Raw genomic sequence first — 25168 nt, 5'->3', positions numbered from 1 at the left:
ATACCTCCAGCCCGCTACCAAGAGGTGAAAAAGCTGGTACAAGAGATGAAGACAGCCAAGTTATCCGGGAGAGTCACAGCCCATGGGCTTCCCCACTGGTCCTTGTGAAGAAGAAGGATGGAACCCTTCGATTCTGTGTTGACTATAGGAAGATCAACAATATCACCCACAAGGATGCCTATCCGCTGCCTCGAATCGAGGAATCCCTCGCAGCCCTAGGGTCAGCTGCCTAGTTCTCCACCCTGGATCTGACCAGTGGCTACTGGCAAGTGGCCATGGCGCTGGAAGTCAGAGAGAAGACGGCTTTCACCACCCCAATGGGCCTGTTCGAGTTCAACAACATGCCGTTCGGGCTATGCAACGCCCCAGGCACGTTTCAACGGCTGATGGAGAGATGTTTGGGTCATCGAAACTTTGAGACCGTCCTGCTATACTTGGACGACATCATCATCTACTCCAAGACCTATGAAGACCACCTCCACCATCTGGCTGAAGTCTTCCAAATCCTGACCCAACATGGGTTGAAGGTCAAGCCATCCAAGTGCCACCTGTTACAACCTAGCGTCAAGTACCTGGGACATGTGGTGAGCGCTCACGGAATTGAGCCAGATCCAGAGAAGATTGCAGCTGTCCATGACTGGCCTACCCCGTCAACCATACGGGACATCAAAAGCTTCCTGGGATTTGCCAGTTATTAGAGGCCTTTTATCCCGAAGTTTGCCCAGCTGGCGGCTCCCCTGCAAGAACTTCTAAGGGGCCTGCCGAAAGAGGGTCAACGTTCGCGAGCATCCATCGAATGGACAGCAGAACGAGAAGCTGCCTTCCAGACCCTAAAGCAACGGTTGACTGAGCCTCCGGTGCTGGGATATCCAGACTACAATCTGCCTTTTATCCTATGCACCGATTCCAGGAAGCAAGGCCTAGGGGCTGTACTATTCCAGCCCCAGAATGGAACTGAAAGGGTCATAGCCTACGCCAGCCGTTCCATCCGAGAACCGGAGCAAAACGACCAGAACTACAGTTCCTTCAAGTTGGAGTTTCTGGCGTTAGTCTGGGCTGTGACCGAGAAGTTCAAGGACTACCTGGCTGCATCCTTTTTCACAGACAATAATCCCTTGGCAAATCTGAACACCGCTCGTCTTGGAGCACTGGAACAACGGTGTGCCTCCAGACTTGCCAACTTCAACTTTACCATCAAGTATCGGGCTGGCAAGACCAATGACAACGCTGACGCTCTGTCTCGTCTCCCCGACCAGTGGGAGGGACCCTCCACGGATGCTCTGTGGGAAGATGTGGAGATGCCAGCATTATATGCCCGGTTTGTGCGCCAAGATGCCCAAAGAGTTTACTCCTTACCGTCAGAGGCAGCGCCAACTACTCCTCAAGAAGAGTCAGAGCCCCCTGCGGAAAAGGACCTCTGGATGAGTCTTCAGGCTGATAGCCGCGCCATAGGAGAAGTAATGGACTACCTCTCTAGTGGGCGAGTGCCTGAAAGAATCCATCGGAGAAGAGCTGATGGAGAATTGTCTCAATTGTGGCGCCAGAGAAAGACTCTGAACATGCATCAGGGCCTGTTAAAGAGAAGAACTCTGGACCCTATCACTTATGACCGGCTGTATCAGATTGTGATTCCCAGGACGCCAAGATAGTACTGGATATGTACCATGACCGATCCGGACACTTTGGCACTCGAAGCCTGGTGTCGGGAATGCCCAGCCTGCGCCATCGCTCGAGGAGAGCGACACAATCAAAAGGCCCCTCTACATCCCATTGTGGGCCAACGTCCCTTAGAGATCCTGGCATTGGATCATGTGAAGTTGGAGCCCAGCAGATCCGGTCACACTTATGCTCTCACGATCATCGACCACTACACCAAATTTGTGGTTGCAGTACCTGTTAGAGACCTATCTGCAAGGACCACCGCAGCGGCCCTGTGGAAGAGCTTCATCCTCCCCTATGGCTGTCCGGACCAGATCCTTACGGACCAAGGAACAGCATTTGAGTCCCATGTCTTTCAAGAACTGTGCACTCTATATGGCTGTAGAAAGCTGAGGACCACAGCCTATCATCCCCAAGGCAACGGGCTTTGCGAGAAGATGAATCAGACTCTAATCAACATGCTAAGGACTCTGACCCCTGCAAAAAGGGCTGACTGGCCAAAACTGTTGCCCGAATTAGTGTACCTGTACAACAATACCACTCATTGCTCCACAGGATACACCCCGTATTATCTGATGTTCGGGAGACAGGGCCATCTCCCTGCTGATATGACCTGGGACATGGAGTCCCCTGATTCCCAGTCTTTGCTCCCCCAGACTGACTGGGTTCACGCACACCACAGGCGTCTGGCGGATGCCAGAGAAGTTGTGGATCTGCGGTTGGAAGAGGCCTGAGAGAAACAAAAAAGGGACTTCAATCGTAATGCCTGCGCTGAGCCTCTTGCCCCAGGAGATCGAGTGTGGCTGCGCAACAACCATCCCACCAGTAAGCTAGATGGGCGTTGGGAGCGTGAGCCATACCTAGTTAGGGACAGTCTCTCCCCTGAAGTCTACAAGATTTCAAGAGGAGACCGTCCACTACTCCGGGTACATAGGAACCGGCTGAAGAGATGTCTTCGTCCTTTTGTCCCTATGTCCACACCTCTCACCTCGAGCCCCAACTTACAGACCTCATTGTGTTCACCTACCCCCAGTTTATTAGAACTTGTGACTGTGCCTCAAATCTGTGTTGTTGTTTCCACCCCAGTAAGAGGTACCCCGGAGAGACCATCATCCCCACCGCAGTCTCCAATACTGCTACCTGTGGAGGATGATCCGGCTCCAGAGTCTGCAGCCCCTGAGGCATCAGAGGCAGCTGAGACTCCGACTCCAGCGCCTGACTCAGAGGAGGACGATGAGGAGGTTGTTTTCTTCTCCCAACCGGAACTTCGGAGGTCTCAAAGGGAGACAAAAGGTAAAGCTCCTGCGTACCTGCAGGAGTACCAACTGTTGTCACACAGACGGAGGAGGCAGGTACGCTTTTCTGACACCGAAGTACTTACCACCAAAGAAGATACTGAGTAACCCCTGATGGGCTGAAAGCCTTACCAGGTACTGTGTAAATATACTGTACTGATTGTATATATGCTTATTTTCTGCTGCTATCCCAGTTGGGCTGAACACCCACCTATCCCACAGAGCCAGAAACTTTCCTGAGACTCTACCCCTATTTACTTATCTCAGTCAAGAGACATACCTTGAACTGCCCCCTGTCATGTGCTATGATAGCACCCCTTCCTCTGCCACAGCAAAGATTCCTACAAAGGACTCTGTCCCTCTACACATAGAGGATACCCTTTATCCCTTTATTGCACTTTTCCCCACATCAAGGGCTGTACCCAGAAGATGGACTTTGATATTAAAGACCTTCTGAGAGACTTTGCCAGATACTACAAGGAAAAGTTGCTACTTTATTGACTTCTTATATTGCACTTAATGCCTTTTCTTTCTAGGTAAAGAGACATTTGCTATATAACTACTCTAAGTTACCTCTGTAACGTTTGCAATGTTAATGTTATAAGATGTGTACCCATTGGGCTCCTAAGCCAATGAGAGTTTACCAAAATGTTTGCACACTGTCAGTTTATGCCAGTAGTTTGCACTAACCTTTTATAGGCTTTCTAGATTGTAGTGTGGTGTGTCGGACCATCTCTATGTAAACCCTGACCGCTATCTTATGCCTCAAACCGAAGCTTCGTAAGTGGGGGTAGTCCGTAAACTGCGGGTCCTTAGGGGACCGGGGGTGCTAAAGATGTAGCAGCCGGATACCACTCATTCAGGGGTAAGAATGTCAGTCGGCAGGTACTTGTACATTGTATAATGTCTCATTGGGGCTGATTTACTTACCCGGTCCATTCGCGATCCAGCGGCGCGTTCTCTGCACTGGATTCGGGTCCGGCCGGGATTCATTAAGGTAATTCCTCCGACGTCCACCAGGTGGCGCTGCTGCGCTGAAGATCATCGGAACACACTGGATTACACCGGCCTATCCTGGATGAAGGTAAGTGCAAGCTCCACGACACTTTCGGTTTTTTAAATCATAGTATCATAGTATATAAGGCTGGAAGGAGACGCAAGTCCATCAAGTCCAACCTTTAAGAATTAAATAAATGTTTTATCCCCATAACCCGTGATATTTTTTCTCTCCAGAAAGTCATCCAGGCCTCTCTTGAACATGTACATAGAGTCGGCCATAACAACCTCCTGCGGCAGAGAGTTCCATAGTCTCACTGCTCTTACAGTAAAGAACCTTTGTCTATGGTGATGGTAAAATCGCCTCTCCTCTAGGCGTAGAGGATGCCCCCCGCCTATGGTGATGGTAGAATCGCCTCTCCTGTAGGTGTAGAGGATGTCCCCTGTCTATGGTGATGGTAGAACCTCCTCTCCTCTAGGTGTAGAGGATGTCCCCTGTCTATGGTGATGGTAGAACCTCCTCTCCTCTAGGTGTAGAGGATGTCCCCTGTCTATGGTGATGGTAGAACCTCCTCTCCTCTAGGTGTAGAGGATGTCCCCTGTCTATGGTGATGGTAGAATCGCCTCTCCTGTAGGTGTAGAGGATGTCCCCTGTCTATGGTGATGGTAGAATCGCCTCTCCTGTAGGTGTAGAGGATGTCCCCTGTCTATGGTGATGGTAGAACCTCCTCTCCTCTAGGTGTAGAGGATGTCCCCTGTCTATGGTGATGGTAGAACCTCCTCTCCTCTAGGTGTAGAGGATGTCCCCTGTCTATGGTGATGGTAGAACCTCCTCTCCTCTAGGTGTAGAGGATGCCCCCTGTCTATGGTGATGGTAGAACCTCCTCTCCTGTAGGTGTAGAGGATGTCCCCTCTCTATGGTGATGATAGAACCTCCTATCCTCTAGGTGTAGAGGTTGCCCCCTGTTTATGGTGATGGTAGAACATCCTCTCCTCTAGGTGTAGAGGATGTCCCCTGTCTATGGTGATGGTAGAATCGCCTCTCCTCTAGGTGTAGAAGATGTCCCCTGTCTATGGTGATGGTAGAACCTTCTCTCCTCTAGGTGTAGAGGATGCCCCCTGTCTATGGTGATGGTAGAACCTCCTCTCCTCTAGGTGTAGAGGATGTCCCCCTGTCTATGGTGATGGTAGAACCTCCTCTCCTCTAGGTGTAGAGGATTTCCCCCTGTCTATGGTGATGGTAGAATCGCCTCTCCTCTAGGTGTAGAGGATGTCCCCTGTCTATGGTGATGGTAGAACCTTCTCTCCTCTAGGTGTAGAGGATGCCTCCTGTCTATGGTGATGGTAGAACCTCCTCTCCTCTAGGTGTAGAGGATGTCCCCTGTCTATGGTGATGGTAGAATCGCCTCTCCTCTAGGTGTAGAGGAGGCCCCCTGTCTATGGTGATGGTAGAACCTCCTCTCCTCTAGGTGTAGAGGATGTCCCCCTGTCTATGGTGATGGTAGAACCACCTCTCCTCTAGGTGTAGAGGATGCCCCCTGTCTATGGTGATGGTAGAACCTCCTCTCCTCTAGGTGTAGAGGATGTCCCCTGTCTGTGGTGATGGTAGAACCACCTCTCCTCTAGGTGTAGAGGATGCCCCCTGTCTATGGTGATGGTAGAACCTCCTCTCCTCTAGGCGTAGAGGATGCCCCCTTGTCCTGGTCTCAGGCCTAGGTATAAAAAGATCTTTGGAGAGATCCTTGTACTGTCCGTTCAGGTATTTGTACATTGTAATGAGGTCATCCCTCAGTCGTCTTTTTTCTAAACTGAATAATCCCAAATTTTGTAATCTGTCATTGTATTCTAGTCCCCCCATTCCCCTAATAATCCTGGTTGCTCTCCTCTGCACCCGTTCCAGCTCTACTATATCCTTTTTATACACTGGTGCCCAAAACTGTACACAATATTCCATGTGTGGTCTGACCAGGGATTTGTATAAGGGCAGAACTATGTCTTTATCATGAGACTCTATTCCTCTCTTGATACATCCCATTATTTTATTTGCTTTAGCAGCAGCCGCCTGGCTCTGGTCACTAAAATTAAGTTTACCATCCACCAGTACCCCAAGTCCTTTTCAGCTGCAGTTTTACTAAGTAATTGACCGTTTAGAACATAATTATACTTTTTGTTTCCATGGCCCAAGTGCATAACTTTACATTTATCTACATTAAACCTCATCAACCATTTCTCTGCCCATCCCTCAAGCTTCCACAAATCCCTCTGTAATGCTAAACTATCGACCTCAGTATTTATTACTTTACACAGCTTAGTATCATCTGCAAATATTGAAACTTGACTGTGTAAACCCACTACAAGGTCATTAATAAAAATATTAAAAAGAAGTGGCCCCAATACTGACCCCTGTGGCCTTCACTGGTAACATCAACCCAATCTGAGAATGTGCCATTAATGACCACCCTCTGTTTTCTATCACTAAGCCAATTACTTACCCAGATACACAGATTTTCTCCTATTCCCAGCAGTCTCATTTTATATACCAACCTTTTATGTGGCACGGTGTCAAATGCCTTTTAAAAGTCCATATATACAACATCCACAGCGTCCCCCAGATCCAGTCTTGAACTTACCTCCTCGTAGAAACCAATCAGATTAGTCTGACAGGACCGATCTCTCATAAACCCATGCTGACGCTGGGTTATAAGGTTGTGCACAGTGAGATACTCCAGGATAGCATCTCTAATAAACCCCTCAAATATTTTCCCCACCACAGCAGTTAGACTTACGGGTCTGTAGTTTCCAGGATCGCTATTTGATCCTTTTTTGTATATTGGTACCACATTTGCTATGCGCCATTCCTGTGGAACATAACCAGTCCTCAGTGAATCCTCAAATATTAAAAATAACGGTTTGTCTATCACTGTACATAATTCATGCAGAACCCGGGGGTGTATGCCATCTGGCCCAGGTGATTTATCTATCTTAGTGGTTGCGAGGCGGCGCCGTACCTCTTCCTGGGTTAAACTGTTGACATTATAAAAAGAATTTACATTATTCCTCATTGTGTCTTCCACCAGGGGATTTTCCTGGGTAAAGACAGTTGAGAAGGCGACATTCAGTAGATTGGCCCTTTCCTCATCTCCTTCCACCATGACCCCCATGTTATTTCTAAGGGGACCCACACTCTCTGTTTTTAGTTTCTTATCATTTATATACTTGAAAAATAATTTGGGATTATTTTTGCTCTCCCTGGCAATATTTCTCTCAGTCTCTATTTTTGCAGCCTTTATCTGCTTTTTACAGGATTTATTTTTCTCTCTATAATCCTGTAATGCCTCATCGCTACCTTCACGTTTTAGCACCTTAAACGCCTTATCTTTCTCGCTTATTGCTTTCCTTACAAGACTAGTTAGCCACATTTTTTTTCTTGTTCCTTGCTGCGGTTTTTCCGAATCCGTTGGGATTTCGTTCGGCCACGCCCCCCGATTTCCGTCGCGTGCATGCCAGAGCCGATGCGCCAAAATCTGATCGCGTGCGCCAAAAACCCGGGGCAATACAGGGAAAATCGGCACAAATCGGAAATATTCGGGTAACATGTCGGGAAAATGCAAATCGGGCCCTTAGTAAATGACCCCCATTGTGTCACATATGCCAATGTAATGCATATCTGCACTATATATTTGTCGCCAGGGAAGAAGTGTGTATATAACAAATATACAGGCCTTGGTGCAAGAGTGGATTACAATACATGACACCACACCTTTCCTTCTGTACAGTTTGGTTTAACGGCGTCAGCGACCAATTGTCACACTTCGCATACACATGTCTTGTCTTAGTCCGACACCAACCCAGGTGCCTGTCTCCAGGACCATTGGCAGCTTGTCCCTACAGATCGCCTAGCCTGCACTTCACAGAAGTGCCCTTATCTCTACCGGCCATTATTTACACGGGCCCCCCCGGAGGTCCCCCGCTGCTGGCCAGCGGTTGGTCCTCTGCTCCCCAACCAGTCTGTAGGCAAGCCGAGGGCGGCTCTTTCAACTGCCCCTGCCGATGCAAGGCAGAGGGGTTGTTGCGAATACGTCCCACCATGTAGCTTGCAGCCTGTGAAGGGTCTGATCAACCCCACAGCAGGTCAATGCATAACACAGGGGAACACTGCAGCGGTAGAGTCTGCCTGGTAAGGCAAGAGTTAAGTATTAAATGTGATGTAATATGTGTCAACCAATCACATGTGTTATATCTTGTATCTGTAAGCTGGGATGCAATTGGAGGAGTAACCACCACCTGACCAGTGGGAGTAACAAAACCCCTGGTCAGGAAAGTTCTAGAGTTAGTCTTAGGCTAGAGCTGACACAGCTCAGTATAGCTAAGCAAGTCAGTGCAGTCAGCACACCAGACCATAGCTAGAGAGCTCAGCTCCCTGTCTGAGTGGAGTGAGTTAGTTAGTGAGAGGAAAGTGGTATCATCCTACCTTCAAGGGTGATATCTGAAGCAACCCAGGACAAGCTGAAGCATCCTACTAGGACACAGCTGCCTCCCAGCCTGCCCTTGCATCCAGGCTGAGGATCTACTCCTGTGGCTCCCTCCAACTACATCTCCAGCATTCTACCATTCTGTCCAGGCACGTTGCTACTGTTCCTGTTGGTTCCAATAAAGAACTGTAAGTTATTTTTGTTCAACGTCTGCCTCAGTCTGGTCCCTACTACTACGGCTGTCACCATCACGGGAACCCTATCCACCACACAGAGACTCATAGTCCAGACCAGGGAGAACCGCTATAGCAGCCTCTCCCTCATCATTTCTTGCCAACACCACCCTGCTGGAGACCTGCCAGGCTGTAGGACAGCCCTTCGGTTCCCCATACCAAGCACCGTGACACTAGCGTGCCTAGGCCGCAACCGCCAGCCACTCAGGTACTGCGGGCCCCGGCTGTCTCCAGGCCCCAAGAAAAGGCTAGGCCCCGGTGGGGGATATTGCACACACACCCTGCACATAGTACACACTGCACATAGCACACACCCTGCACATAGTACACACTGCACATAGTACACCCTGCACATAGTACACCCTGCACATAGTACACACTGCACATAGTACACACTGCACATAGTACACACCCTGCACATAGTATACACACTGCACATAATACACCCTGCACATAGTACACCCTGCACATAGTACACCCCCTGCACATAGTACACCCCCTGCACATAGTACACCCCCTGCACATAGTACACACCCTGCACATAGTACACACTGCACATAGTACACACCCTGCACATAGTATACACACTGCACATAATACACCCTGCACATAGTACACCCTGCACATAGTACACCCCCTGCACATAGTACCCACCCTGCAAATAGTACACACCCTCTGCACATAGTACACCCCCTGCACATAGTACACACTGCACCTAGTACACCCCCTCTGCACATAGTACACCCCCTGCACATAGTACACACTGCACCTAGTACACCCCCTGCACATAGTACACCCCCTGCACATAGTACACCCTGCACATAGTACACCCTGCACATAGTACACCACCTGCACATAGTACACCACCTGCACATAGTACACCCCCTGCACATAGTGTAAACACTGCACATAGTACACTTTGCACATAGTACACACTGCACATAGTACACAATCTGCACATAGTACACCCCCTGCACATAGTACACCCCCTGCACATAGTGTAAACACTGCACATAGTACACCCTGCACATAATACACACTGCACATAGTACACCCCCTGCACATAGTACACCCCCTGCACATAGTACACCCCCTGCACATAGTACACCACCTGCACATAGTACACCCCCTGCACATAGTACACACCCTGCACATAGTACACCCCCTGCACATAGTACACCCCCTGCACATAGTACAGAGGACACTGCACATAGTACACCCCCTGTACATAGTACACACCCTGCACATAGTACACACCCTGCACATAGTACACACCCCCTGCACATAGTACAGAGGACACTGCACATAGTACACCCCCTGTACATAGTACACCCCTCCCCTGTACATAGTACACCCCTGTACATAGTACACACCCTGCACATAGTACACACCCCCTGCACATAGTACACACTGCACATAATACACCCTGCACATAGTACAGACGACACTGCACATAGTACACCCCCTGCACATAGTGTAAACACTGCACATAGTACACCCTGCACATAGTACACATTGCACATAATACACACTGCACATAGTACACCCCCTGCACGTAGTACACCCCCTGCACGTAGTACACACACTGCACATTGTATACCCTGCACATAGTACACCACCTGCACATAGTACACCACCTGCACATAGTACACACCCTGCACATAGTACACCCCCTGCACATAGTACACACACTGCACATTGTATACCCTGCACATAGTACACCACCTGCACATAGTACACCACCTGCTCATAGTACACCACCTGCACATAGTACACACCCTGCACATAGCACACCCCCTGCACATAGTACACCACCTGCACATAGTACACACCCTGCACATAGTACACCCCCTGCACATAGTACACCCCCTGCACATAGTACAGAGGACACTGCACATAGTACACCCCCTGTACATAGTACACCCCTGTACATAGTACACACCCTGCACATAGTACACACCCCCTGCACATAGTACACACCCCCTGCACATAGTACAGAGGACACTGCACATAGTACACCCCCTGTACATAGTACACCCCTGTACATAGTACACACCCTGCACATAGTACACACCCTGCACATAGTACACACCCCCTGCACATAGTACAGAGGACACTGCACATAGTACACACCCCCTGCACATAGTACACCCCCTGCACATAGTACAGAGGACACTGCACATAGTACACACCCCCTGCACATAGTACACCCCCTGCACATAGTACAGAGGACACTGCACATAGTACACCCCCTGCACATAGTACAGAGGACACTGCACATAGTACACCCCCTGCACATAGTACATCCCCTGCACATAGTACACATAGTACCCCCCCTCCCCCGCACATAGTACACACTGCACATAGTACACACTGCACATAGTACACACTGGGGCACATTTACTTACCCGGCCCATTTGCGTTCCAGTGGCGGCTTCTCTGACGAGCGTTTGGGTCTTCCGGCGATTCATGAAGATCCTGCGCCCGATGTCCACCAGGTGTCGCTGCTGCGCCGAGGTCCGCCGAGTTGCGTCGGAGTTCACTCATCTCTTCCTGGTGCATGGGAGTATGGCCCGTGCGACCAATTTTTTTTTTAAATGCGGTGGTTTTTCTGAATTCGACGGGTTTTCGTTCGGCCACGCCCCCCTCCCCCCGATTTCCGTCGCGTGCATGCCAGCGCCGATGCGTCACAATCCGATCGCATGCGCAATTCAGGGAAAATCGGCGCAAATCGGAAATATTTGGGTAACACGTTGGGAAAACGCGAATCGGGCCCTTAGTAAATGACCCCCACTGTACTGTTCTTAGTAAATGTGGGCCGCTACATACTACAATACAATACTAGGTCCTGCTTTGTAGCAGGAGACTGTGCCCCCGATGATGCCCCCATCTTGTTGAAGGTGGTGCTGCCTGAGGCAAGAGGCTCAACTTGGCTCATGGCTGGTGCATCCCTGTTAGGCCCATTTTCTCCTCTGCAGCTTTTTATCCTAAGTACAAGCTGCACCTTTTCTGGTTGGTAAAATAGATGGAGCTTAGGGCCCCCAATATACAGAGAAGGAACAGGTGGAACTAATGCAGGGATTTAGGAGACGGCTGGAAAAAGATGCTGTGGATGTTTCTCCATAAGATCACACTGTTCTCCAGCCGCCACAACGTATCAGAGATCAATCATCCAGGAGCTAATCATTAGCTTAATGTAAAACATCTTCTGGACTGGAAACATTGATCAGCAAGAACTCGGCTGAACTCCCTGGAGCGGAGGTCAGAGAGCGCTGCAGGGATCTTTATAGGGAGCGGATCTGCTCTTTAAATAGATTTGGGGAATCTCATAGACATTTGGTCTCCCAAACCTATAGATACCGGCAGTAATACATTTCCCTTGTGTGCAGGGTCTGGAGATGAATCTCCCAGCACAATCCATCCTCATACACCAGGGACTCGTAGATCCAGGCACCGGGACTGTGCGAATCTTCTTAAATTTGTTATCCATGGCCCCTTCCTTCTAGTATCAACTTTTAAAATGATGCTAAATGAGCCTAAAGGGTTACCAATGCCCCTGTGTGCCACAGGTTTGCAGGCTGTTACACTGTGCAGGAGCACTTTCCCCATCCAGTGTGTCAGATTACATCAGGTAGAGGGAGGGGAAAGTGAGTTATATACGGGCAGAGAACTTTTGGCGCAGTTTCCCACACTCTTAGTAAATGTGCCCCAATGTTTTCAGTTCCATGTGAAAATCCGGCTCATCTCAACATTGCTGGTGCAGGTGCAGCTCCCCATGGATCAGCCACAGTCCTGACCCGATACATTATCCAGAGTGTCCGGAGCCGTTGTATACAGCAGGTGTATATGAGTCCTCCAGCTATATGTGTCCTGCAACAACAACACATTCATACAAAACAAGAAAGTCTGGTGTAACCTGTGAGTAGGGGGGGGGGGATGTGGTGTCATTTATGTAAGCACAGACTGGAATGTGGGATCTGGGCTGCAGACCGAAGGGTTAATCGTTAGCTTATTGTAAACTATATATTCCGGACTGGACTCACTGATCGATCAGAACTCAGCAGTGCGGAGGAGACAGAGGTAAGTGAGTGGCACAGTAGAGCCGTGTTCACACTTGGTAAACAGTTTAGAGCAGTTTTTGGTGTTTCTGGTCTCAGCTCGGAGCACAGGAATTATTGCTTTGCCGGGATGATGTGTCTCTCATTGCACCCACAGAGCAGACACGGCACCAGCAGGAGATACTTACAGATTGTTCTTAGTGGGGACGAGGATTATTTGTGTATCACTTCTGTATCTGTGACAATGTATCAATCATTTCTGTGTTGGTGACTTCTCTGTTACAATTATGTGACACTTCATGATGATCTATAACTTGTGTTAGTACAGAAGGGAATGCGATCATGTGATCTCCTGTATGTGTCCATCCACAGCAGCCATGGATCTGTCCACCATCCTCGCTCTATCCCTCATCTTCCTCCTCACCTTCTACATTCTCCTCTCATGGTCCAAACAGCATGGAAACCAGTCACTGCCTCCGGGACCCACCCCGATCCCTATCCTGGGGACCCCCAAGTACATGGACTTAAGACATGCCGCCAAGAACTTAACAGAGGTAAGTGTCCTGCAGTGGGCACAGTGCATGCTGGGTACCGGAGTCATAGGGCCACATTGCACTAGAAAGAACGTGGAAGCTGCTTGTACATGTAGTTATAAAGTGTCTGCGCCAGTTTTGTGTTGCGGCTGCTCTGTGTCCGACAAGAGAGAAACACGCAGCTAAAGGGTCTGTTACTGCTCAGCCGGACCCTGCGCCACATTTATTACTGACGTGCGACACAATTCTTCAGCATCAACAAAGTGATGCAACAAAAATAATAGTGCGCACTTCCCAAGCAGCAGGGGGCGCCAGATTCATGAAGAATATGCACAGTGAATCCTGAATCTGGCGCCCCCTGCACACTACACAGGACACTGCACCTACTACACACTGCACTGGTTCTGATAAATGTGGCCCAATGGGGCACATTTACTTACCCGGTCCAGTCACGATCCCGCGGTGCGTTGTCCGACAAGGATTCGGGTCCGGCGCAATTCACTAAGATCGTACGTTCGAGTTCCTGCATGTGTCGTTGCTGCGCCAAGGTCCACCGGAGTTCACCTGCTTCTTCCTGGTGCATGTGAGTGCTGATCTTGCGACACATTTCCTTTTTTAAATTCCGCAGTTTGTCCGAAATAAGTCGGGTTATCCGACGTCTGTGTCGCCTGATTTCTGTCACATGCAAGCCGGCGCTGATGCGCCACAATTCAATCGTGTGCGCCAAAAACCCGGGGCAATTCAGGGCAAAAGAGAAATATTCGGGAAACCCTACGAAAGTGCATCCGACTGACCCTTAGTAAATGACCCCCTTAGTAAATGAGCCCCAATGTGTGGAAGGACTGGACTGGTTCTATGATCACAGGGCCGGCGCTATGGGTAGGCAAAGGTGGCAATTGCCCAGGGCCCCCAGGGAGAAAGGGGAGAATCTCTTCTTTCAAATGAATCTTGAATTGTGTTTCTAGGTGCTATGGATCCAGAGATATTCAGGTTTAAAGTGAGAATATCAGGTGCCATTTTTATATATAAATATAACTTCCGACAGCAGTTTAACAGTTAATATCTCCGTTTTTCTGCATTTTAGAAACACATTTAGATTCATATAAAAGAGGAGACTCTCTTCTTTCATAGGAAATAAGAAGTGAGGTTCTATGAGTCACAGAACCAGAGATACAGCCCCCTGAAGTGTACCCCCCCCCCTCCAGATTCTTAGCCATCAGGCTGCGGGAGCATTTGCTGCACTCAGGAGCTGCTGCACCTCACAGATAATGGAAATATTCACTTTATATGTTTCTAGTACTACATTTTGAGAAGGGATAATATCAACTAATATTCATGTTTTTAACCCTTCTCTATGCAAATCTAAGAACACACTTTGGGCCACATGTATCAATCGTTTTTTTCTGTTGTTTTTGCGCCTTTTCATTCAGGCGCACCATTTTTTGTGCCATTTTTGCGACTAAATGTGACTAAATGCTAGCTGTGCAGCAAAAATAACCAGCTTTCCCTCATTTATCCTAGCAATCCAGATGTTTTGATGCGCCTAATGATATTCATCACTTGCGACTTTTCATTTAGGCGCAAAAACGGGCGCAAAAACACTCCAGCCCGGAGCTGGTGTTAACTGAGAAGAAAGCACTGAGCCCTTTTGCAGAACAGCTCATTTCTAGCAGAAAAGCTCATCCAGACACTGCAGACACTAGAACAGATCATACAGACATGAGATACTCTGCAGACACTAGTACAGATAATACAGACATGAGATACTCTGCAGACAGGAGCTGCAGACTCTATTTACAGTTCATCACCTTCTATTTACAAAACATTCTGCAGAATCCTGAGCTCAAAGCAAGAGAGAAGAGAACGTTACAGAATGTTGCACATAGTACAGACAAGTGTCCCCCATGTCATTCTGCACAGTATCACCAGTGTGTCTGAGGGGGATATTGTGCAGAATTACAGGGGTGCAGCAGGAGACCAGCACTGGGGGATCCCCTCCAGGAGAAGCCCCTGCTGAGGAGGTCACTGGGTGCAGGGTGTCACACACCTGGGTGCTGCTGAGGAGATCACTGGGTGCAGGGTGTCACACACCTGGGTGCTGCTGAGGAGGTCACTGGGTGCAGGGTGTCACACACCTGGGTGCTGCTGTGAGTGTTATCTGCATTCTGGGCTGTGGGAGAAGCAGAGAGGAGCTTGTAGCAGGATGACATGTAAGTGCCCGAATCTAACATTACGCCAAAATTGCGCCTAAACTGTGTTAAAGTAAAGTGATTAATAAGAGGCAGGAAATTACCTTATCACAGATGGTTGTAGCTTGTGATAATTCTGGAAAACAGTGCACCAGAATTTAGGCACAACTACTACACCTATGCGCACAAAAGTGATAAATGTGGCCCATTCTCTCTTATTCCCTTTTATTTTGTGATAGTTATTTTTTGTTGGGAAAATTGACTGATACGATGAACATTCAATCCTCTTCGCTTAATGTGACTACACCGCGACCAGAACATGTCCATAAAGTTATATGTAACAGCAAACACACACATGTCCTAGAATAAAGTTTTTATTTCCCATCATCCTCCATTATTTACACCGATGTTATGACGTTCTCACTCTCATTCTTATGAAGCACGGAGGGCTCTGTTATTGTGATAATACATTGGCGACATCTAAACGTGACTTTTATTATCTCATTAGAGAGGTTTATGGATATATAGTTATTTATTTGGGGGACCATTGTGTAAGGAACAGACAGTGATACATCTGTGTGAATTTTCTGCAGTTCCCTTTGCTGCATATTTTGGTGAATATACACATCTGGGGTCTGTATGATCTCCTCACATCTTACTGGTTTAGGAAAGTAGATTTTCTTTATATAAGTATCTGGATTTGTACATATTTTAGAGGAAATTTTGAATGTTAATTGCCAAATGCATCGCCTGGTTGTCTGCTTTCAAAATTCTATAGGTTTTATGGCGCCTTTACTTTTTATTCTGTTTTATTGATATATTTTGCAGGTTGTGACTGTCTAAAAATGTCTAGCTGAAAAGCAGATATCTAGTTATTACAGTTAGGGCTCATTCACACTGCCGTCTGCGGGGCCGTACATGCGGCCGCAAATTTGCGGCCGCATGTATGTCCCCATAGACGGCAATAGCGGCACGGCGGGGATCCGGTGCCACACATGTGTGGCACCGATCCGGGCCGCACACCGCAAAAAGATAGAGCAAGCTCTATCTTTCGGCGGATGTGCGGCCGTGTGCCGCTATTTCCTATGGAGGGAGGAGGGGTCACCCCCTCCTCACCTCCAGCACACGGCGGTATGCCCGCACGGCGGGCATACCGCGTGTGAATGTACCCTTATAGTGATATTATGTGGATTTATTTATGTGAACATATCAATAGGGCACATTTGTGAACTCTACAAATGTCCATGTATTACATTTAGGACATGTGAAGGTAAATATTTTCTGTTTGGATCAAATTTTTTGCCATCAAAGTCAAATTTTAAGTATTTTTAATAAAATGTTTCAATTTGAATCAAAATTGCATGAAGGCGCCGATGTCTATAAAATCTTTGATGCAATTTTGAAAATGGGGCAAGTGTCTGCTTTCAGAAAATATCGGTCCCCCTCCCCAAATTTTTTGGAGTGTGGGAGGAAACCGGAGGACCCGGAGGAAACCCACGCAGACACAGAGAGAACATACAAAATCTTTGCAGATGTTGACCAGCGCTGCAAGGCTGTAGTGCTAATCACGGAGCCACCGTGCTGCCCATAAATCTCCCTATCATTTATCATCTCCTATAAAATTCTCCCATATTACAGTTTGTTTTACCTTACTAAAGGGAGCCTCTTGCTGACTGTGACTGGTCATAAAATAGTTTTATTTTGGGGCCCCACTTTTAGTTTTGCCCAGGGCCCCACTTTGTCTAGAACCGGCCCTGTATGATCATCATGGTCTTCTGATTATAACAGCCTAACCGCATTACCAATAACGCTGACCGCAGCTTTGAGCCTCATCCTAGACAAAGAAAAGCCCAAATCTGCTCTGGCACTTTCTAATGTAAAAAATTAAATATTTTAAAGATATTTTTATTCCCGTTTTTGGACATTTTGAAAATGACAAAAAAAATGTTAACAAATTCCAAAATAAACATCTATAAAAAATAAATGTAAAAATATGTATAAAAAAAGTTAAAACTAAAGCCTGATGTATTATCCAATATAGATACAATTTTTTACAAGTAAATGATTGCTTTCAGAATAACGGGGGTGGTGAGATTTGTTGTACCACTTTCTATAATAGAGATGAGGAACATCTGTGCAGACCCTGAACCAGCAGAGAATACTTTTAGGCAGATTATATTAGACTATAAGACCATGTACTGTGTGATGTCATCAGTCTACAGTAAAGCTTTACCGGCAGCCTCCTGACACTGGTCTTCACCTCAGTAAAGCTGGAGGGATTGTGCCTGCAGGAAGGGTCTGGTGCTTTCGCCTCTGTGGGTCTGGACTTTGATTTGTGTGTTGGGAAGACCTGATAACTATGGGGTTTGCCTTTCACCCAGACAAGTCACCATCAGTCACCACACCACAGCACATAACACACATTGGGGGACATTCATCAGTACTATGTGCAGTGTCCTGTGTATAGTGCCGGATGGCAGAGGATCCATCAGAAATGGCGCCGGGTCTTCATTAATCTGACGCCTCCTGCGCTGCTCGGGAAGTGTGTAGCACCTTTTTTTGGTGCACTTTTCCCATAGAGCGTGTGACACAATCCTGGCGAATCGCAGGAATAAATGTTGTGCACGGTCCGACTCTGCATGGGACGCCCCTTTATGTGCAAGTTGGGAGAACCAGAGCAAAACGGGTTTCCAAATCCTGATTGCTCTGATTCACCAACAGCAAACAGATGTGATGAAACTTTTACTTACAATTGGAGTGTGATTGATCTATAATTGTATAATGCAGAATGAATTCCCCCCCCCCAATATGTATTGGCTGTGAGTGATCTGAGCAATGGAGATTAGAGATGAGCGAACATGCTCGTCCGAGCTTGATGCTCGGTCGAGCATTAGGGTACTCGAAACTGCTCGTTACTCGGACGAATACTTCGCCCGCTCGAGAAAATGGCAGCTCCCGCCGTTTTGCTTTTTGGCGGCCAGAAACAGAGCCAATCACAAGCCAGGAGACTCTGCACTCCACCCAGCATGACGTGGTACCCTTACACGTCGATAGCAGTGGTTGGCTGGCCAGATCAGGTGACCCTGGGATAGACTAGCCGCTGGCCGCGCTGCTCGGATCATTCTGTCTCTGGATGCCGCTAGGGAGAGAGCTGCTGCTGCTCAGGGAAAGCGTTAGGGTGTTCTATTAGCTTACTGTTAGGCAGGAGTGATTCTCAAAGAACCCAACAGCCCTTCTTAGGGCTACAATAACGTTCTACTTTTTTTATTTTAATTTGCATCTTTTACCATTTTGTGAGGAATTAGCAGGGGGACTTGCTACCGTTGTGTTTAGCTCTTAGTGGCACACATATCCATAGCAAAGGCCGAAGTGGCAAAATTCAGTAGGGGTTGGATTTCTATTAGGCAATAACTCAGTGTCATCTCATCTGGCATAGTAGTGTGCTTCCTTTGATACTTGGCTAGAAAATAGCCATAGCAATAGGATAGGATTGTTTGGTTTTAAAAACTCAAAAAAAAACAAAAAACACAAAAAAAAAAAAAAACACAAAAAAACACCAAAAAAAACAAAAAGAAGTAAAAAAAAAAAAAAAGTTATAACTCTCATTTTAAAAATGTTTAACCCGAGGGCTAGGGGTAGAGGACGAGGGCGGGGACGTGGGCGTCCAACTACTGCAGGGGTCAGAGGCCGTGGTCCTGGGCGGGGTGAGACACCACCTGCTGATGAGGGAGCAGGGGAACGCCGCAGAGCTACACTCCCTAGGTTCATGTCTGAAGTTACTGGGACTCGTGGTAGAGCACTGTTGAGGCCAGTGCGAACAGTGCGAACAGGTGATGTCGTGGATTGCTGACAATGCTTCGAGCAATTTGTCCACCACCAGTCAGTCTTCCACGCAGTCCACCCATGTCACCGAAATCCCCACTCCTCCAGCTCCTGCACCTCAGCCTCCTCCCCCCCAGTCTGCCCCCTCCCAGGAAAATTTGGCATTTGAACCGGCATACTCTGAGGAACTGTTTTCTGGACCCTTCCCACAGTCACAAACCACTTGTCCGGTTGCTGCTGAGCAATTTTCCGATGCCCAGGTTTTCCACCAGTCACAGTCTGTGGGTGATGATGACCTTCTTGACGTAGTGGAAGTGTGTAAAGAGGTGTCCGACGATGAGGAGACACGGTTGTCAGACAGTGGGGAAGTTGTTGTCAGGGCAGGAAGTCCGAGGGGGGAGCAGACTGAGGGATCGGAGGATGATGAGGTGACAGACCCAAGCTGGGTTGAGAGGCCGGGTGAACACAGTGCTTCTGAGACGGAGGAGAGTCCTCGACCTGAACAGGTTGGAAGAGGCAGTGGTGGGGCCAGACGGAGAGGCAGGGCCAGAGCTGGTGCATCAGCGCCACTGTCAACTAGTGAAGCTCCCGTGGTGAGGGCTCTTGCGGCGAGGGCTAGATCTTCAGAAGTGTGGAGGTTCTTTAAGGAAACACCGGATGACCGACGGACTGTGGTGTGCAACATTTGCCAAACCAGGCTCAGCAGGGGTTCCACCACTACTAGCTTAACTACCACCAGTATGCGCAGGCATATGAATGCTAAGCACCCCACTCAGTGGCAACAAGCCCGTTCACCTCCGGCCGTGCACACCACTGCTCCTTCCCCTGTGTCAGCTGCTAGTCAGCCCCCTGCCCAGGACCCTGGCACAAAAACCCCATCGTCGCCTCCACGATCCTCCACAGCATCCACCAGCGTTCAGCTCTCCATACCCCAGACGCTGGAGCGGAAACGCAAATATAGTGCAACCCACCCGCACGCCCAAGCCCTTAATGTGCACATCTCCAGATTGCTTAGCCTGGAGATGCTGCCCTATAGGCTAGTAGAGACCGAGGCCTTTCGCAACCTCATGGCGGCGGCCGCCCCTCGGTATTCGGTCCCCAGCCGCCACTACTTTTCCCGATGTGCCGTCCCAGCCCTGCACCAGCACGTGTCAGACAACATCATCCGTGCCCTGACCAACGCCGTTTCTGACAAGGTCCACCTGACCACAGACACGTGGACGAGTGCTGCCGGGCAGGGCCACTATATATCGCTGACGGCACATTGGGTTAACTTGGTGGAGGCTGGGACCGAGTCTGACCCTGGGGCTGCTCATATACTGCCGACGCCGAGGATTGCGGGGCCTACCTCGGTCCAGGTGTTTCAGGCCTACTATGCCTCCTCCTCCTCCCACCCCTCCTCCACCTCCTCCTCCGAACTACCATCCGTGGGCACGGCGCCATCAGTCGGTAGCTCTAGGCACAGCAGCAGTGCCGTCGCTAAGCGACAGCAGGCGGTGCTCAAACTGCTGAGCCTAGGCGACAAAAGGCACACCGCCCAAGAGCTATTACAGGGCATCACGGCGCAGACTGATCTGTGGCTGGCACCGCTGAACCTCAAGCCGGGAATGGTTGTGTGTGACAACGGCCGTAACCTGGTGGCGGCTCTGCAACTCGGCAGACTGACACATGTGCCATGCCTGGCCCATGTGTTAAATCTGATAGTGCAGCGTTTCCTCAAGACATACCCCAATCTGTCTGATTTGCTCACGAAGGTGCGCCGCATCTGTGCGCATTTCAGGAAGTCCAGCCCAGATGCTGCCACTCTCAGGGCAGCGCAGCGCCGCCTCCAACTGCCCGCTCACCGACTGTTGTGCGACGTGCCCACGAGGTGGAATTCAACACTGACCATGTTATCCAGAGTTTACCAGCAGCGCAGAGCGATTGTAGACTGCCAGATGTCAACTTCCACCAGAACTGGTAGTCAGGTCAGTCAGCTTCCTCAAGTCTACAATGAGGAGTGGACGTGGATGTCTGATATCTGTCAGGTGCTGAGTAACTTTGAGGAGTCAACACAGATGGTCAGTGGCGATGCCGCCATCATCAGCCTCACCATCCCGCTGCTTGGCCTGTTGAAAAACTCTCTGGTCAGCATGAAGTCGGAAGCTTTGCGCTCGTCACAAGAGACGGGGGAAGAATATTCCCTTGTTGATAGCCAAAGCACCCTGAGGTCTGTTTCTCAGCGCATATCGGAGGAGGTGGAGGTGGAGGAGGATGAGGAGGAAGAGGAGGAGAATGTTGGCGAGACACAAGAGGGGACCATTGTTGAGTCCTTCACTGTTCAGCGTGTATGGGCAGAAGAAGAGGAGTTGGAGGAGTTGGAGGAGGAGGAAATGGACAGTCAGGCCAGTGAGGGGAGTGAATTCTTACGCGTTGGTACTCTGGCGCATATGGCAGATTTCATGCTAGGCTGCCTATCCCGTGACCCTCGCGTTCAAAGAATTTATTCCAGCACCGATTACTGGGTGTTCACTCTCCTGGACCCACGGTACAAGCAAAATCTTCCCACTCTCATCCCTGGAGAGGAAAGGAGTGTGAGAATGCATGAATACCAGCAGGCCCTGGTGCACAAGCTGAAACAGTTTTTCCCTTCTGACAGCGCTAGCGGCAGAGGGCGTAGTTCTGCGGGATAAGTAGCGAGGGAGAGTAGGCGAGCAGGCAGCTTGTCCAGCACTGGCAAGGGTACGCTTTACAAGGCTTTTGCCAGCTTTATGTCACCCCAGCAAGACACTGTCACCTGTCCCCAGTCTCGGCAGAGTAGGGCTGATCTTTACAGAAAGATGGTGAGGGAGTACGTAGCTGACCATACCATCGTCCTAAATGATCACACAGCTCCCTACAACTACTGGGTTTCAAAGCTGGACATGTGGCACGAACTGGCGCTGTACGCCTTGGAGGTTCTTGCCTGCCCTGCCGCTAGCGTCTAGTCCGAGCGGGTTTTCAGTGCAGCTGGTGGCATCATCACCGATAAGCGTACGCGCCTGTCGACTGACAGCGCTGACAGGCTGACGCTTATTAAAATGAATAAAGGCTGGATTTCTCAGAATTTCCAATCTCCACCAGGTGAAGGAAGCTCAACCTGAATAATTGATCCACTCCTCCTCCTCCTCCTCATTTTCCTCCTTCTCCTCCTCTTTGTACAGTAAAGCAGAGGAAAATGGCTATTTTTTGACAGGGCCCACTGGCTCTTGCTATAGTACTTCATGCATTTAATTTTTCTGGAGGGCCACCTACCCGGTCCTCTGTTTGAAACAATTTTTGGGACTGCCACATACAGGCACTCAATCTATTCCATTTTTCTGGAGGGCCACCTACCCGGTCCTCTGTTTTAAAAAATTTTTGGGACTGCCACATACAGGCACTCAATCTATTCCATTTTACTGCAGGGCCACCTACCTGCTCCTCTGGTTTGAACAATTTTTGGGACTGCCACATACAGGCACTCAATCTATTCCATTTTACTGGAGGGCCACCTACCTGCTCCTCTGGTTTGAAACATTTTTGGGACTGCCACATACAGGCACTCAATCTATTCCATTTTACTGCAGGGCCACCTACCTGCTCCTCTGGTTTGAACAATTTTTGGGACTGCCACATACAGGCACTCAATCTATTCCATTTTACTGCAGGGCCACCTACCTGCTCCTCTGGTTTGAACAATTTTTGGGACTGCCACATACAGGCACTCAATCTATTCCATTTTACTGGAGGGCCACCTACCTGCTCCTCTGGTTTGAAACATTTTTGGGACTGCCACATACAGGCACTCAATCTATCCCATTTTACTGGAGGGCCACCTACCTGCTCCTCTGGTTTGAAAAATGTTTGGGACTGCCACATACAGGCACTATCCAAATTAAATTGTCTCCATAGCAGCCTCCACACGTTGTCTCCATTGCTACCTCCAAAAGTCGTCCATATAGCTGCCTCCATACATCGTCCCTTTATCAAACGAGGTGTGTCAGGCAGAAATTTGGGTTGTTTTCATGGATTCCACATCAAAGTTGTTAACTTTGTCGCCACCCTGCTGTGTTATCCACAAAATATACTGGCAAACTTTTACCATTTAGGGATATTATTTCAGCGCTTCTTGCGCATCTGTTTACATTCCCCTCACCCGGCATATCCTAAACTTATAAGAACGCTACTACACTTGATCTTATACAAAAGGTTCTTAGAAGTGCTGTTTGGGGAGTAGCCTAGAGACAGGGGCTTGGATTGGCGAAAGCTCGCCTGGCAGCGGAGCGCCAGCTCCATGCGCATCATGCGCTTCTTGCGCATCTGTTTACATTCCCCTCACCCGCCATATCCCAAACTTATAAGAACGCTACTACACTTAACTTGGTGCAGGCTGGGACCGAGTCTGACCCTGGGGCTGGTCATATACTGCCGACGAAGAGAATTGTGGGGCCTACCTCGGTCCAGGTCTCAAAGGCCTACTATACCTCCTCCCACCCCTCCTCCACCTCCTCCTCCTCCGAATTACCATCCGTGGGCATGGCGCCATCAGTCGGTAGCTCTAGGCACAGCAGCAGTGCCGTCGCTAAGCGACAGCAGGCGGTGCTGAAACTGCTGAGCCTAGGCGATAAAAGGCACACCGCCCAAGAGCTATTACAGGGCATTCCACATCAAAGTTGTTAACTTTGTCGCCACCCTGCTGTGTAATCCCCAAAATATACTTGCAAACTTTTACCATTTAGGGATATTATTTCAGCGCTTCTTGCGCATCTGTTTACATTCCCCTCACCCGCCATATCCTAAACTTATAAGAACGCTACTACACTTGATCTTATACAAAAGGTTCTTAGAAGTGCTGTTTGGGGAGTAGCCTATAGACAGGGGCTTGGATTGGCGAAAGCTCGCCTGGCAGCGGAGCGCCAGCTCCATGCCAAGAACCAACTAACATAGTTTTAACTGCAGCACCTTTAATCTACTACTAGTTCACTGCCTCCATACATGGTCCCCTTATCAAACGAGCTGTGTCAGGCAGAATTTTGGGTTGTTTTCATGGCTTCCATGTTAACTTTGTCGCCACCCTGCTGTGTAATCCACAAAATATACTGGCAAACTTTTATCATGTACCGATATTATTTGAGCGCTTCTTGCTCACCTCCTTTGGTTCCTCTCTGCCACCCATTGGTTTGAAGCCTGAGTCCATTTAGGGTATGTCGCCATGACACTCTCTAGCCTTCCGCTGCTGCCGCTGCCTCTGCATGCCGTCCCCTATAGTGTCAGGGTCAATTATTGGATGTTTTAGATGCTATCCAGCCTCATTCTGTCACTCTGTCATGGCCATGCTGTTGCCCATAATTTTGGCATAATGGTGCGATTATGCAGCCTCAGAGGCATCCATGCATGCTGCCCCTGCTGTTTCCTGTCCATTTCCGTGGTGTTTCCATCCTTTTCTGAGGTTCCCAGGTGTTTGGCCAAGCTTCCCTGTGCAGAGCCTTGGTCCCCTTGAAAAATGCTCGAGTCTCCCATTGACTTCAATGGGGTTCGTTATTCGAGACGAGCACTCGAGCATCGGGAAAAGTTCGTCTCGAATAACGAGTACCCGAGCATTTTAGTGTTCGCTCATCTCTAATGGAGATGCAAAAATAAGCTGATGATCCGCTATAGTTCTTCTGATGATCCGCTATAGTTCTCCTGATGATCCGCTATAGTTCTCCTGATGATCCGCTATAGTTCTCCTGATGATCCGCTATAGTTCTCCTGATGATCCGCTATAGTTCTCCTGTGATCTGCTAAAGTTCTTCTGATGATCCGCTATAGTTCTCCTGATGATCCGTTATAGTTCTCCTGATGATCCGCTATAGTTCTTCTGATGATCCGCTATAGTTCTTCTGATGATCCGTTATAGTTCTTCTGATGA

General features: G+C 48.9%; 1 protein-coding gene across 5 annotated transcripts in view; it reads left to right on the top strand.

The window, feature by feature from the left end:
* Positions 1 to 25168, top strand: part of LOC140132370 (cytochrome P450 2C20-like) — a 60389-nt gene that overhangs the window by 21174 nt on the left and 14047 nt on the right. Inside the window, exons 1-2 of one of the 5 annotated variants that reach the window (XM_072151055.1) lie at positions 2933 to 3089; positions 13089 to 13267. In XM_072151055.1, the coding sequence (XP_072007156.1) occupies positions 13091 to 13267 (177 nt within the window). In that variant the 5' untranslated portion in view covers positions 2933 to 3089; positions 13089 to 13090. Of the gene's footprint in view, positions 1 to 2932; positions 3090 to 12603; positions 12736 to 13085; positions 13268 to 25168 lie in introns of those variants that run through there. The other 4 variants (XM_072151053.1, XM_072151052.1, XM_072151056.1 and 1 more) reach the window with 4 other exon arrangements.

Source organism: Engystomops pustulosus, chromosome 5 (genome assembly GCF_040894005.1).
Source record: "Engystomops pustulosus chromosome 5, aEngPut4.maternal, whole genome shotgun sequence".
Taxonomy (NCBI): Eukaryota; Metazoa; Chordata; class Amphibia; order Anura; family Leptodactylidae; genus Engystomops; species Engystomops pustulosus.
This window is presented reverse-complemented; position numbering and strand designations above follow the sequence as displayed.